This window comes from Cygnus olor, chromosome 18 (genome assembly GCF_009769625.2).
Source record: "Cygnus olor isolate bCygOlo1 chromosome 18, bCygOlo1.pri.v2, whole genome shotgun sequence".
NCBI classification, from domain to species: Eukaryota; Metazoa; Chordata; class Aves; order Anseriformes; family Anatidae; genus Cygnus; species Cygnus olor.
The window spans coordinates 9,094,865-9,108,838 of NC_049186.1; the positions used below are offsets into that span (position 1 = coordinate 9,094,865).

The window sequence follows — 13,974 nt, forward strand, 5'->3', positions numbered from 1 at the left end:
TTCACTGGTCTATTCTGAAAGGGCTTGAAATTCTAAACAACAAAATGTGCTAGCATTTTAAATTTGTCCTGATACTTTCCCATCCATCACTTTGATTTCTAGTTTACTTGGTGTGATTTTTTTTTTCAACTGTTTTTCTCAAACTCTTTTTCCTTTCCTTGTACGTGCCCTTTCCCTCGCAACAGAGCAGCTGTAGCCAGTCTGACAGCATTACCTCCCCTGTGCCCAAAAGCTGGGGGCTTATGATGCAAGAGAGCTTACGGGTGAATTGCAACATTAAGAACTTGAACTGAACGAAGCTCACAAAGAAGCAATTAGAACAAGCACATAGCTTCCCCTGAAAAGTAAATAAACTTCGGGGTGTAATCACCCACTGATGAACAGGATATTTACTCCGCACAGAATGAGTGCCCTGCATTTTACAAACAATTAATTGACCTGTGTAAGAGAGAAGGAAGTCGTGGTTGGTAGGCTTTTGAAAACTGTCCTTAAGAGTGGCCGAGATCAGACGAAGAGCTCACACCACTGCAGGAAGGAAAGTCCCGCGGCTCAGCTCTGCACACCCAGGTGTAAAAGCAGCTCCAACAGGAGCCCAGAAGCCCAGACCCTCGGTGCCCAGGAGCACCCCTGAAGGCAGCGGGGACGTGGCCCCCGCCTGCCGCCCTGCGGCTCCTGTGCCACCGGGGGGCAGCACCGCATCGGGCTGCAAGGTCCCGGCCCGGGCACCCGTGGCACTGAAAGGAGGCTTGGCAGAGCATTTCGTGCCCTCCCCCGGTGGTTTCTAGCATGAAGCAGACGGCACATCATCGCTGCTTTTTCCACCAAAGGTCACGCACAAACGCACTTACGTTAGACAAGAGAATAAGTAGCTGCTAGTTTGCTGGAAAGGAAAAAAATAACAGTGGCAAGGAGGAAGAGGCTTTTGGGTTAAAGCGTTTCTGTCCCAAAGCCTCTGCTCTGCAAGAGTACAAATATTATAATCAAATGAGGTAGTAGGATGGGCAGGTCTCTTTCTGAACATGCTTAGGTCAAGCAGGACGTGGCCCTGCCAGAAGAACTGCTCAGAAAAGGCATGCCACGAAGGGCCCGAGAATTTTCCCTGGTTCTCCTGTCAAAGGGGTTTTTAACAGCTAGCTTGAATTCTTACCGAAAGCATTCCCTAGCATAAAAAATGATATGCTGGGGAAAATTCATGCAAGTTTATCTAAAAAATGCAAGCTCAGACTTTTAGATTTAAAAACAAATGTTGAGACTTTCAAATACCTTTATCTCAAAATTATCATTCTTCCTTGGTCCTGATAACCAGAAAACATTAACAAACTGCTAAAAGTTTCAATTTAGAAAGGTGACACCATCATTTCTTTCCTAGTTTAGGAATTAACACATAAATGGTACTGCAATTTTTAAAGTGAAAAGCAGCTGCTCTTGCTCTTTCCTAGCTCTTCATGAATCATAAAAAACTCTCTTAAGAAAGAGAGTCCGAGGGAAAAGGGTCTCTTTCTCCTCTCAAGCAAGTGGCCTCCAGTTACTACTAATGTGAATGACACCTGCAGGCCCTGTTCTGCAAGGTGCTTTTTCTTGCAGTCTCACATGAAACATGTCATTGTGCACATGGATTGGCTCTTTCAGGTGCAAAACAGCATAAATGCCACCACAAACACAGCCTCAATCTAATTGGGGCAGATAGGTGTCTGCACATTGCTGTGTGCGCACAGGAGAACCAGCAGGACCAACAGTGCAAATAGGAAAGCAAAAGCCTGCCACCTTCAACTCACCAACACCTACATACTACCTTGTAAATCCAAGCCTGTCCCCACCCCAAGCTGATTTTAGGAGATCCTTTTATTCGTCTTCTCAAAACATAAATATTTAGCAACACACCTCATCTTATATTTGCTGAGTTCAGCTTGGTGACAGGTAGAAATCTGAAGTGGCTTTTTGGTTGTTTTTCAATAACATATTGTTTGACCTCTAATCTGGGTTTTAATCTGCTTCAGCAACAGATTCAAGATTTATTTCCCAAATGTTTCCAATGAGACAATGAGGCTTGTTTGGCATCCAGAAGACATGCTCATAACAGGACATTTGGACTCCTTGTGTAGTTGTTTACTTCCTGGGCCCATTGACCTTGTCTTCGCTGGAGATGTCTGTTGATCTAAAGTCCCATATTTTAAAATATTTTTGATATATCTGTAAGAAAAAAACAAAAGTGCTCAAAGCAGTACACAGCACTCCAAGAAATCAATGTATCAAATATGTTTCAGGAGAGCAAATAACCTTTATTACAGCTAAATCCAAAAGTTAGGATTAGCCACGGGATGATCTGAAATAGACCAATGAATTGTCCAATGGCTACTCCATCCTGCACAGATGACATCATGAAACTTCCCAGAAACCAGTGCTTTTCTGAGCTGTGACAGGGACTATGGGAAGGTTTGTGGAGGAACTTTTAGCTTTGTAATTTAGCAAGAGACATGTGAATGTGAGCACTCATGTGCTCACCCTTAAACTTAATTAATGTATTTACCTGCTGCTAAACTGGTCCATGACAACAGATCTAGGCACCTGAAATCACTTGTTGCAGAGGTGACATCTTCCATACATAATTTATGAAATGTATCTATATGATTCAACACTAAGAAGCAGCTTCACAGATATTCACTTGCAAGTGGTCACTAATACAAACATGCAAGATTCAGTGCAAAGTTCAGTTCAGAGTTTTCTTTATTAAAACACCTTTTCACATTCCCCATAGTAACACATTTGTATGGACACTTGTGGGATGCTAGAATGAACATTTTTCTACAGAAGAGTGATATGAAGTCAGTCATTTGTGAAAGGCTTATGATACAAAAAACATTTGCATAGGGAACAATAAATTAGAAATACTAGCCAGTAACTGGAGCTTGAAAATTTTAAAGTTTGGAACGAAGATATAAAACCTTTTTGTATTTCTTGCTGGTTTTGCGCCTTTGACGCAATGCTTAAAGCAGTAACTATATATGTATATACACATCCATGTCCTCTCTTTCACTGTTTTCTAATGAAAATGAGAACCTTCTTACCTGTGGCCCAGATCTTGTAGTAATTTAATCTGTAGTAAGAAAAGGAGAGCAATTGCAGTGTCAGAGACCAGCTTGTTAAAGGATGTTAAAGGACAGTACTTTTTGTTTTTCTGTTAAACTAATGCAACTGAAAAAAACATGGGCTTCAGAGATTAGATCCAGGTCCAGAACTGGATCCATGATAATCATTTATCATACTACAGAGAAGAGGAATAGGTATGGAGTTCCATACTGGACAAGCTGGGCACAAGTATAACTTCAGATCTCTCCTAAAATCCCAGGAATAAGCATTATACATAACTTTCAGATACAAACTCACCGACATCGGTGTAGTATCCACCCACTCAAGATGTTTATTTTGCATCATCCAAAATAAGTGTGATTAGCAATCATTCCTTGAAGAACCATCACAGCAAACTAACCAACAACATCAGAACTTTTAGAGGGAAAAAGCAGTTTAGCAAAGAATAAAGAATATTTGTGTCTCTACTGAGAGAAGCACTTGGTAAAGTACTGAATCTCTGAACAGTTATTCAAGTTTTTAGAGAGCCCAGAGCTCACTCTTCTGTTAGGCCCTAATTGCAGTGTAGCATCCAAGTGAGCTATAAATTAGCTGGCTCCAAGACTGGTAGCAGTCCAGCTGCTGCAGCACAGGGAGTTCAGCGCAAGATGCAAGATCATGTCGAAGTACATACATGGCTGGGCAGGCTGTGCTGAGCTCTGTTCTGCCACAGTACTGTTACTGATTACCAAGTTAGCTAGTTTAAAGCAAGCTTAGATATTTCTACATTCTATTAGCATCACAGTAGTTACTGCACTGCAGAAATGTACTTTCTCAGCCGTAGTTTCCCCTTTTATTTCCTCAGAGCATGATGAATTGGGAGGCTAGAAAGACAAAATTGCATTAGCAGGGGAAATTAAAGATGGGAACCTAGGTCAGTGGTTTCCAGAGCCACTTCCCTATGAGATTTTTTTTTTCAATTTTTTCCATTAAATGCTTTAGGAATATCTCTATTGTTCCCCCTGAGGAAATAAACTTTGAAAAGAAGAGCCTGGCAAACTCATAAGTAAGTGCTGCAGAGCTTTTGAAACAGTTGCAACATCTTCCATCTCGGCTTGTTTTCTTCTCCCAGATGATGTTTGAGATGAGTATTCTAGGTAGCATCAGGATGCCCTTGTATTCTCTGTTGGTAACAAGACCAAAGAAAAAAGAATGAATGAGTATAAATAGCCCCCTGCCCTCTCCTGTCCTTTTTGATCAATACAAAAACTTAAAATAACATCTTCCTTAGACCACTGTACAATGAACTAATAAATATGCAGAGTTCCCTGGGGAGATATTAGCACTATCTTCATCAGATAAAAAAGGAGATAAGACAGTTGGGGATTTGGGTTAACAATCAAAGAGTGAAGTGCAATATTGTAAAGCAGCAACATCTGTAACTGCGTGTTTACTGATAAAAGTTAGATTCTTATAGAACTTGCTGGCACTGAATGGATCTGAAAGTCAGTTCCTTCATTTACAAGTAGATGCCCAGTTACCACAATTAGGCCTCGATCTTCAGTTCCACAAGAACAAAAAACTTTCTCAAGAAGCATTTGAGTAGATTAACAGAGAGCAATCCATCACCCAACTTTTAGACACCACCTTTCTACTCCTTCCAGTAGGCTATCTGCTCAGTACACACTGGGGAGATCGAAACCTGGCACTGAGAACCATGAGAGGCAGTGTGCAGTTGGAGGAGTCCTCTGCACTAACCAGTGGGAAAGGTCAAGGAGAGATCCCAAACTTTATAGACTTTATGTTACATGACAGAAATAATTCTGTCCACCGAGGATTCGCAACTGTCAGGTCTTTCCTGACATCAGTTGTCATAGCAAGTCTTCCTCCCACAAATATCTGCTAAGAGTACGTGATGGCCTCTAACCTAATAGTTTAGTCTGTCAGCACTGAGGCGCCTAATTCCTTTTGTGGACTTACCCCCAAAGGATTTGCCCCATGAGTCAGAGGCAGGAATTCCTGGTTTATAATTCAGTGTTTATTTCAGAGTATCACCTTGTTTTTCATATCCTGACTGCCTGAAATGCCCCCCAGTTTTAAATTGACACATCCTTCATCCTCATTTCCTGTCTGGAGCTATTGTGCCATGTTACTGTCCACAGTTAAACACGTGCCAGATCCCCCTTCCGAGGGGGTTGTGCTAGCAATGTATGCTAGGTTGTGCTATGTTGTGCTAGCAACATGAAGCAATTTCTTTACTACAGAAAATTTACAAAATGCATTTGGGATCACTTGAGTAAGATGAGAAAGTAGCTGAAAACAAACAAATTTCTGCAAATAGATTTAATTTTTATGTGTTTCTATCACAGAGGGTACATTCTGAGGCCATACAAATAGGCGGCTAACAGTACACTGTGTTCCAACTGAGGCTGCCAGTCCTCATATACTCCTTGGACAGACTCAAACAAACAAACAAACACACCGAGGCAATACGGGAGGAGGAGATATGAAGTCAGAATGTACCGCTGAGGTAAATTTGACACAATACCAATTAGTATTTGGCGAAGTGGCTATCTCATTGTTTAGATATTTCCTTCAATATGTTTTCAGAAACTGGGACCATTAAATAACTCAGAAAGATTGCCAGCTCTGATTTCAGGAAGGAAACCTCCTCCCAGTTCCTCTCTAAGTAATTCATTTCTTTTACAAATACTTCCTATGGATGGCGTTTAAGATACAAATTCTTGAAACAGAGGAGAAAGAGGGAAGAACCCCCACCCCAAAACTGTGGGTTCATTTCTAACTGTCCCAAAAGCCCAAGACATTCAGGTTCATGTTAGCCTGGATGGCAAATCAGTCAGGACTATAGTGTAATTAAACCTTTATACAACTCAAATAACTCAGAATTTAACTGATTGTTTTTCTAATGCACCACTTTTCTTGACATAATGCAAACACTTTAATGATTCTGTGTAACACAGCACTTACTGTTAGTAAACAACATTTACTGTCTGAGCCCTGAGCTCAATTTTATAACGGTCTCTCAGCGAAGATGAAGCAAAGTTCCTGAATTTCCATCCTGGATTACATTTACTCTGACAGAAACTATAGAGAGGCAAAGGGATGGGAGCAAGGCTAGCACTTATTATTAAAATGATTTTCTTCATCTTTCTTTTCCACCATGTAGTACTCTGTTTTGGCTGTGACTTCAGGAAGATCACTGCAGAACTGAGTAAGTTAACAGAATGTATCTGATGAACAGAACCCACATTGTTGTCTGAACTTAGAGAGTGAAAGGGACAGTGGGATCTGATGTTGAGACTCCACCATTATTACTGAAGCAAAAATGTTGTATGTCCTCCTGTCTCTGAAAACATAGCTCTTAGCAAAATACTGCTGTCTCTGTTGTTGTGCCTTTTGTCCCATAGACCCTTCTGGAATATCTGTTACTGCTTAGACAGAGGCAAATTCTACAAGTTTTTTGATATGTCACTATAGGTAAGTAATTCATCTGGCATTTCATGCAATTAAGATGCCTGCTGAGCAGGCTAGCACCCGAAGGCCTCCTTCCACTCACAAATTAGGGGAGTAGCAACCCAAAAGCACCTGCACCTCCGAGCCAAATATTTCAGCTGGCTGTAAAGAAGCAGAACAGCTGGGGAGGAAGTTTAAGCCACTTGATCACTTTATGAGGAGCATTTTCCTTTTCTTGAGTAGGACCAACAACTCCTCATTTGGACCAAACCTCAGTTATGCACTGAGTGAAAATGACCTACAGAGAAGAAATGTTGCAACAAAATAATACTAGAAAGACCTTTAGCAGTTCCCTGACTCTTCTGTTCTCATCTATGTTGCCTGGAAATTTATCTGTCCAATCCTACTGCAAGTCGCTTCTCTGGAGGGTTCACAAGAGGGATGATGCTACTTTTTGTCACAGGTTTTATTAGGAATAGAAGTGGGCATCTAAGAAGAAGGAGGTTGGGACCTGTTTTTGCCATGTCTTTTAAAGCACTAATTATTCAAAAAAGGAACAGTTACTACATTAGGTACATGAACAGTATCTGAAGATGGGACAGTGTTACAGATATGAACTGAGTAAGACTATTTAGGAAAACTCAGGTAAGATGTGCAAGTGTTGTAAGCTGATTTTTCTTTGTGCTGTTTCTGAAAATGAGGATAGTTTTACAGAGAATCTAAATTTATTACTCTCCTACTGTTAACAGGGATTTATACCAACAACACAAAGAAAACTGCCCTCAGCTGACACTTTTTCCCCTTAGAATCTAACATTACTTCATAGATTGTATGGTTTAACAAGTTTTAATAGCCCAATTATTTAATTAATAGAAAAGTAATTTATGTGGGGTGGTCAGCACATTTTCACTGAAGCAGCCTCATTATACTTTCATGGAGAGATTTTTGACTCATTTTTGGCCACAGGAACAGAAAACAAAAGATGTTCATAAAATTTTAGCCTTTCCTCCAATGTTCTTGATAAATGGGGGGGGGGGGGGGGGAGAACAAACTCCTCCCAGAACAGACACCAGATATCTGTCACAGCTACTCTTGACCATTTTTCCTTTTGTGTTGGACAGGGACAAACTTTCTTCTGTGTGACTTCCCAAGGAATGCCTGGTATAACACAGAGGAGGGTTTAGCTCAATTTATTTTTAGAAAATTGAGAGCAAAGAATAAAAACAAACCTTTAAACTAAGACAGACGATATTATAAACCCCATTGGCCTGTTAATATGTCTGTTTATTGTAACACAATCTGTGACCTTCAGTGCTCTGCCAGTGTCTGTAAATAATACAATGGACTGCTTTTTTATCCCAGGGGGATGTGAGTGCTGATGGAGACTTTCAAAATTCAAATGGATGCCATAAGCTGACGTAGACTGTGCTATTGTGATTCTTATTTATGAGTCTCTCTCTTTTTTCTTTTTAAGTAAAGTTCCAAAGTCACAAAGTGGATGGCAAAAAATCCCACCACCACCACCAAAAAAAATCTTTCTAACCCCTGGTTAGAGGTTGGATTGATAGCTTATCTAACATTCACAGAAGTATTCCTGAAATGTACGTTCCTGAATCAGATTTCTTGAGAGCAGAAGAACTGCTCATTCAAGTCATTGTCTTTTTTTTTTTAATTTCTATTTTTTCACTGATTTCTTAGCTCTATAAAGCTGTTCAGCATATTGTACCTCAGCCTGCAGAACCACTGTAAAACCCCTAGTAGTTTAGCTGAGCTCCTCCACATATGGTACTGTTCTCACCTCTCAGAAAAATATAGCTGTGACATATCTATGTACTCTGAAGTAAAAAGTTGCTTGCCTACAAAATTTCATACAGGATCTCAGTTTTCACCACCAGCCCACAGAGTCATCCCATTTGTTGTGTCAGTGCATGAAAATGAACCCAGAAGGAAACAGGGAATGGAAGTGACTTCTTCCCCAAGTGCAAGGGATCAGACATTCCTCCTTAGTTTAACTTTTCTTTTCACATTTTAGGAAGGAGCTCACTTTTCTGGATATCCCAATCACAGAATGAATGTGTGTGCATGTGAACAGGCACACCCTGAGGGGATTCACTGGCACCAAAAACATTATAGATATTACAAATGGAAATAGAAAAACGTCTCTTTCACTAGTGGTATGTTAACCAGCTTAGCAGGCTTCCATATCTGAATCTTGAGTGCCTCAGTTCCATCAGGACCCTGAAGCAAGCATCAGCCATCCCCAACCTTGTGCCATTCTGTCAGCATGAATATTTATGGTACATATCCAAAGTTATGCAGGTGTTTAACACAAAGTCTTGGAAAATTGGTATTTGTCATTTACCTCCTGTGACCAGCACTACCAAATACCAGTCAGTTCCACAGGCTTTTAAACTGACCATTCTATAAACGTAGTACTGAAAGCCTGACCAGTAAGAATATTCATGAGGGGATTGCCCAGTAGCTGTCCAGTGGAGGTTCTGAACAACAACAACAAAAAATTAAATGTAGCAACACTAAAACATAGAACTCTATCTCATTAGATACACAATAATCTCAACCTAACTTTCCTATCTTTAATTTCCCATATAAAAATGCATACTTACAGAATGCCTGTTCTCCATAGAATCTGCAAAATAAAATACAATGTGTAAATAATTAAGTAGCACATTGAGGAGTGATCAGTTTCAGCAAACAGCCTGTTATGGTTAATATAAATTTGTTTGTTCATCTTGCAATGATGTAAAACTGTTACCTTCAACTAAGGTTCAAATTCAGTGAAGAAAAGTTGTGTCAAGAGATCTTATGTTCAAAGCAGAGGGTTTGGACTGGGCTCTGGGTTAATCTTAATAGTGTTTTCTTTTTTTCTATAAATGTGGAGTAATCTCTTTATGCTTCTAAGTATTTTTAAAATAGCAAGTAAGAACATCAATCCTCCTATAGGCAGAACACATTTAAAGTTTGAGAATTGCTCTGAAACAAATAGTAAAAGGATATCACGAAAAAACACTACTACTGGAAACAGACCTTAAGAAAAGTCTTTCAGAAACTCCCTTGGCAGCCAGCACAAGGAACAAGGAAACTGAATAAAGGTGAATTTAACTTTGCAGATAACAATGCTTAAGTCTCTCTTTCTCTAGCCTTTATGTTTGCAACCATGTACATTTATGTGCAGATAAGCTCATACTGTTTCTACCATCAGCATTTTTATTACACGCTTGTGACTCATCTTCACTGAAAGCAACACCATGAACACAGTATGCAATCAGGGTGCAATTTCTGGAATGCAGAGAAACACAGATTACCTGAATGTTGCTTTCACTGTACAGTATGAGTTTTCTTCAAGATAATTCTACCCACAATGTTTAGGCTAACAAAAGGCTTAGAAACTCAGGCAACTACAGCACATTATATCAGTGCATAAACTTAATTTCAGTATGAAATCGATGCCTACATGTTTAGCCAGTTTGAAAAGAAAATAAAAAGTTACATAGGAAACACACACAAAGTTTTCTGTGTTCCAAAAGCAGCCAGAAGCGAACAAAAATGCTACTGACCTACTGCTACATCAAAGCTTGACCTTAAGTGGACAAAACTATATGTAAGGTTTATGAAGTGAAGTATTAATGAGCTGCAGTTTAGCCCTCTGTGACAATGTATTGTGTTTACAGGAAGGAGGAAATGAGAAATTTTGTATAAATTCCAAACTTCAAACAACGGGATGTTTACTACTCCAAAGCTACTAGGTCACAATGACAGATATCCCGCCTTCTTGTAATCTGTCACCCAGATTTAACATAGTGTGGTTTTCTGGCTAAGGACCATATCTATGCCAGGAAGATGTCACACTATGTGTCCTTTGAAAGTGCTGCTAGAAGGCCATAAGATTTCTAAGAGGCACCAGTCAGGTAAACCAGCATACATCCTCAGTGTTTAGGTTTTCTTCACTTAAATTGTTACCAGCAGACAGCACAATGATGTGGTGCTTATACTGATTCTTTGCTACATCATTCTTTTCACAACCTTACTTTTTCATTCCTGTTAAAAATATGAAGTTAATTTTACTTGAACCAAACTGATTTTACGGTGATGAAAGAGAACAGAGATTTTTTCAAATGATACCTGACTTCCCCCTACTAACAAAAGCAGGAAAATAGAGATAAGCTGGATTCTAGTCATACACAGAAAATCTGGTCAAGTTTCCTTAGTAGGGCAAATAAGGAGTTGCATATTTTGTTAGGAGAAACAGAGATAAATGAGCTGAAGGTCCAGCGCTGCTGACTTCTTAAAAGATTTCCAAGTATAGGTGCTTTTATGGATTTCTGATGGATTTAAATTCTTGCTGTTAATTTTAGTTGACGGGGTTTAAAATTCAAAGAACACATTTTTACAGAGGAATACATTACTGGCAGTAATTTAAGGCAGTGTCATCCTCATCTACTCTGACCTTTCTCATTGCTAGATGCTATGGAGAAGAGAACATAGGCCTAAGCAGTTGCAATTTACAATCCATCTCAAGCCCATCTCCAACACTGGTGAAAACTAAGATGCTAGAATACCAGCGGAAGAAGCAGAAGAAGCTGAACTACAGGCACATATTATATTCTGCCAAGACTTTCATTGGAGCAGTAGCTTCTAACAGGGAATCTTGGCAGGCAATTTAGGGAATAGGTCTTGCATAGGGGCATGCATGCAATTGTGCTTTGCATTTCAGGTTCAACCAAGATTAGAAGTTCCCTGCACATTGGTGTCTTAGTGAAACCATCTGGCTTTGCCTAACTTTTGGCTGAAGCTGTAGTCAGCATTTGGCTCTGGAATCAATGTCTCAGATTGAGGCTTTGGTCTAGAACATGTCTTAGAACCTAAAGATACACAGAGTTTTTATTTTGGAGAAGAGAGAGATTGTTTGCATGATCTCAGACTGCATGGAAAAAGCATGTGCTCATAAGACCTGGCTTTTGAATAATGTCATGAATCCCCTGACCTTGTGAGTTTTCTCTATGCTGGAAAAGGCTTTCAGTGGGAACTTTTAGCTAAGTACAGAGGTATTAAGCCCGAGGCTCAGTAGCAGGAAAGTATTGCAGCAGATTTCCTGATTGCTGGGACTGATTTTTAATAGTTTGTTCCAAAGCACTGGATGCAATGGAGATTTCTCATGCCTCTTTCCACTGGGATATATTTATTTTTCCATAGTACATTGTTGGTTGCAATAGGATTCTTAGAATTTCCTGTCTCGTCACTGCAGTTGCCTCCAAGTAACCAGTTCACTTTTACAGACTTAGCAGCATAAAGGCTGGCGCTGCATTTTGTTCACTAGATTTCCATTTTCCTGATGAGAAGCTAGGAAGAGAGAGAGCGCAGTTATCTTGCAATGAGCCACTATGAGTTCAACTCAGCGCACATCAAGATCAGCGGAAAGACTACCATTGGCTTCTGTGAGCTTTGGATCTGACGTAGAGCAAAGGCTGAGTTCACCAAAGGAGCAAGGATTTACTAATACAGTGCATTCCCCAGGGAGTGCCCTGGAAAACGTAAGGAGATCTGTGAAACAGAGTTGGCTCATCTTCTCAGCAATGTGATCAAAACTGTGCTACGCCAAGAACTGGGACTAGTGCTGAGGGAAGGGGTGGAGCTGAGAGAAAGAACCAGCATGGAGTTGCCTGGACTTCCTGCCCATACAGCCTCAGGGGAGGAGGAAAGGTGCGATGAAAGTAAATCATGCTTCTAAAGAGCCTCCACCCTCCCAGCCAAACTTAGCGTCTGACACATCCTGACCCCTCCCTCAGAACAGCACCAGCTGCCAGCCCGGCCTGCTGGGACTCAGGCACAGGCAAAGTAGGCAGGAGGGCCACATTTTATCACTCTTGGCAGTCTGATGATTGAGACAATTGTCTGTTTTGCTTAAGTCTCAGACTGCCTCTGTTCTGAACAAAAGAAAATGGCTCTGGGACTTGGTTGGAAATTCCCCAGACTCCCAATATACTTTGACCTTTTCACAGGGCAGCCAGAGAAAGCAGTATTTTAAGGAAATTAGCTTATTTTGATAGATGTGAAGGACTCCTAGGCAAAGGTGTTATTGACCTGATACTAATTGTGAGCATTCCTCACAATTTGGACTTAAGGACTGATTTAAAGCTGAGGTCTGAACCATTTTGTATTTTCTGTAAAATACTAAATTTGTAGCCTATTGCTCTAGGAAAAAAAAAAATCCAATAGCTGGACAAACTTCCTGAACACCGTGTCTTCTGCACTATTATTTGACTTTCAGTTGAAATCCACCTGAATAGACTTGAATTTTACAAATGACCTGCTTTTCCTACTGTTATTGGGGTAACTATAGTTAATCCCATGCAGGTCTTCTGGGATTCAAAATGTGCATTTGACAGTTTGTTTCTCAGATTCCTGTTTATCTTTAAAGTAGCACCTCCTTATCCCTGGTACTCAGAATGAGAAAAGTAGCACAGCAGATAAGCTAGGAAATCTTATCATAGTGTGATGGACACACTGGAATGGGAGATAACATTGCCGATACTGGGAAAATGAAAAGGAATAATGGCAGATGCTAAGCACACTGCCAGATGCCTGGTCCTTAGAAAAGGTCAGAGCATTATCTGCACTATGAAATCTTGATTTAGCACAAGGACAATAGCTGTGGAAATCAAAAAAAAAAAAACAGAAGTTGGTTATTGACATGGCATCTGCCTTACAGGGAACAGCAGTGAGCACAGTCAGAAAAATGAAGATGAAAAGTAATTTGGCTCAGTCACAAATAATTGCATCAGACATAACAACTACTGATACCTCTTCAGCTTCCTCTGTAATGGACACAATTTCTGAAATGCACAGGCAACTCCTTGAAAAAGACAAATCTGCTTATGAAGCACTTGATTAATTCTAATTTAACAAACAAACCACAAAAGTGATTTACAAGCAAATATTGGGAAAAAAATAAGTTTTTAGGTCTTGGATGTTATATCTATCAAACTGTGTAGCCGACACCAATTCCCCAATTCATAAAATTTTCCCAGAGATCACATTTGTCTGAACCATTAACTTCCTGAAGGAGACTGTACTCTCAGGCATTTGCTCAAAAATCTCAAAGAATAATCAAACATAGTGAAGATCATAAAGGTAAACCCCTTCTGCAAGCACTAGTAATGTTCAGTATCTTTCAGAAATGGCCACTAATATACTTCTATGAATATATTAATGTACTTATTAAGATTTATTTCCTAAGGATCCTCCACTGCATTTATACTTTGCTACCTTGCAGTCAAAGTTGATCAAAAATCAAAGCAAATTTTACATTTAAATAGACTGTAGCAAAGCTATCCAAAGCAACTGCATAGCTATGTGATGCACTGCTTATCTATTTGAAACACTTTTCCTGTGTATCAGTCAGGAAAAACAGACGTG

At 39.9% G+C, this 13,974-nt stretch overlaps 1 protein-coding gene across 7 annotated transcripts in view; it reads right to left on the minus strand.

Annotated features, from left to right (window-relative positions):
• Positions 1–2,706: 2,706 nt before the first annotated feature.
• PECAM1 (platelet and endothelial cell adhesion molecule 1) overlaps positions 2,707–13,974 on the minus strand; it is a 43,624-nt gene continuing 32,356 nt past the window's right edge. For all 7 annotated transcript variants that reach the window (XM_040530876.1, XM_040530874.1, XM_040530873.1 and 4 more), the window contains 2 exons: positions 9,165–9,187; positions 2,707–4,249 (listed from right to left, as the gene is read on the minus strand). In XM_040530876.1, coding sequence (XP_040386810.1) covers positions 4,220–4,249; positions 9,165–9,187 — 53 coding nt within the window. In that variant the 3' untranslated portion in view covers positions 2,707–4,219. The remainder of the gene's footprint in view (positions 4,250–9,164; positions 9,188–13,974) is intronic.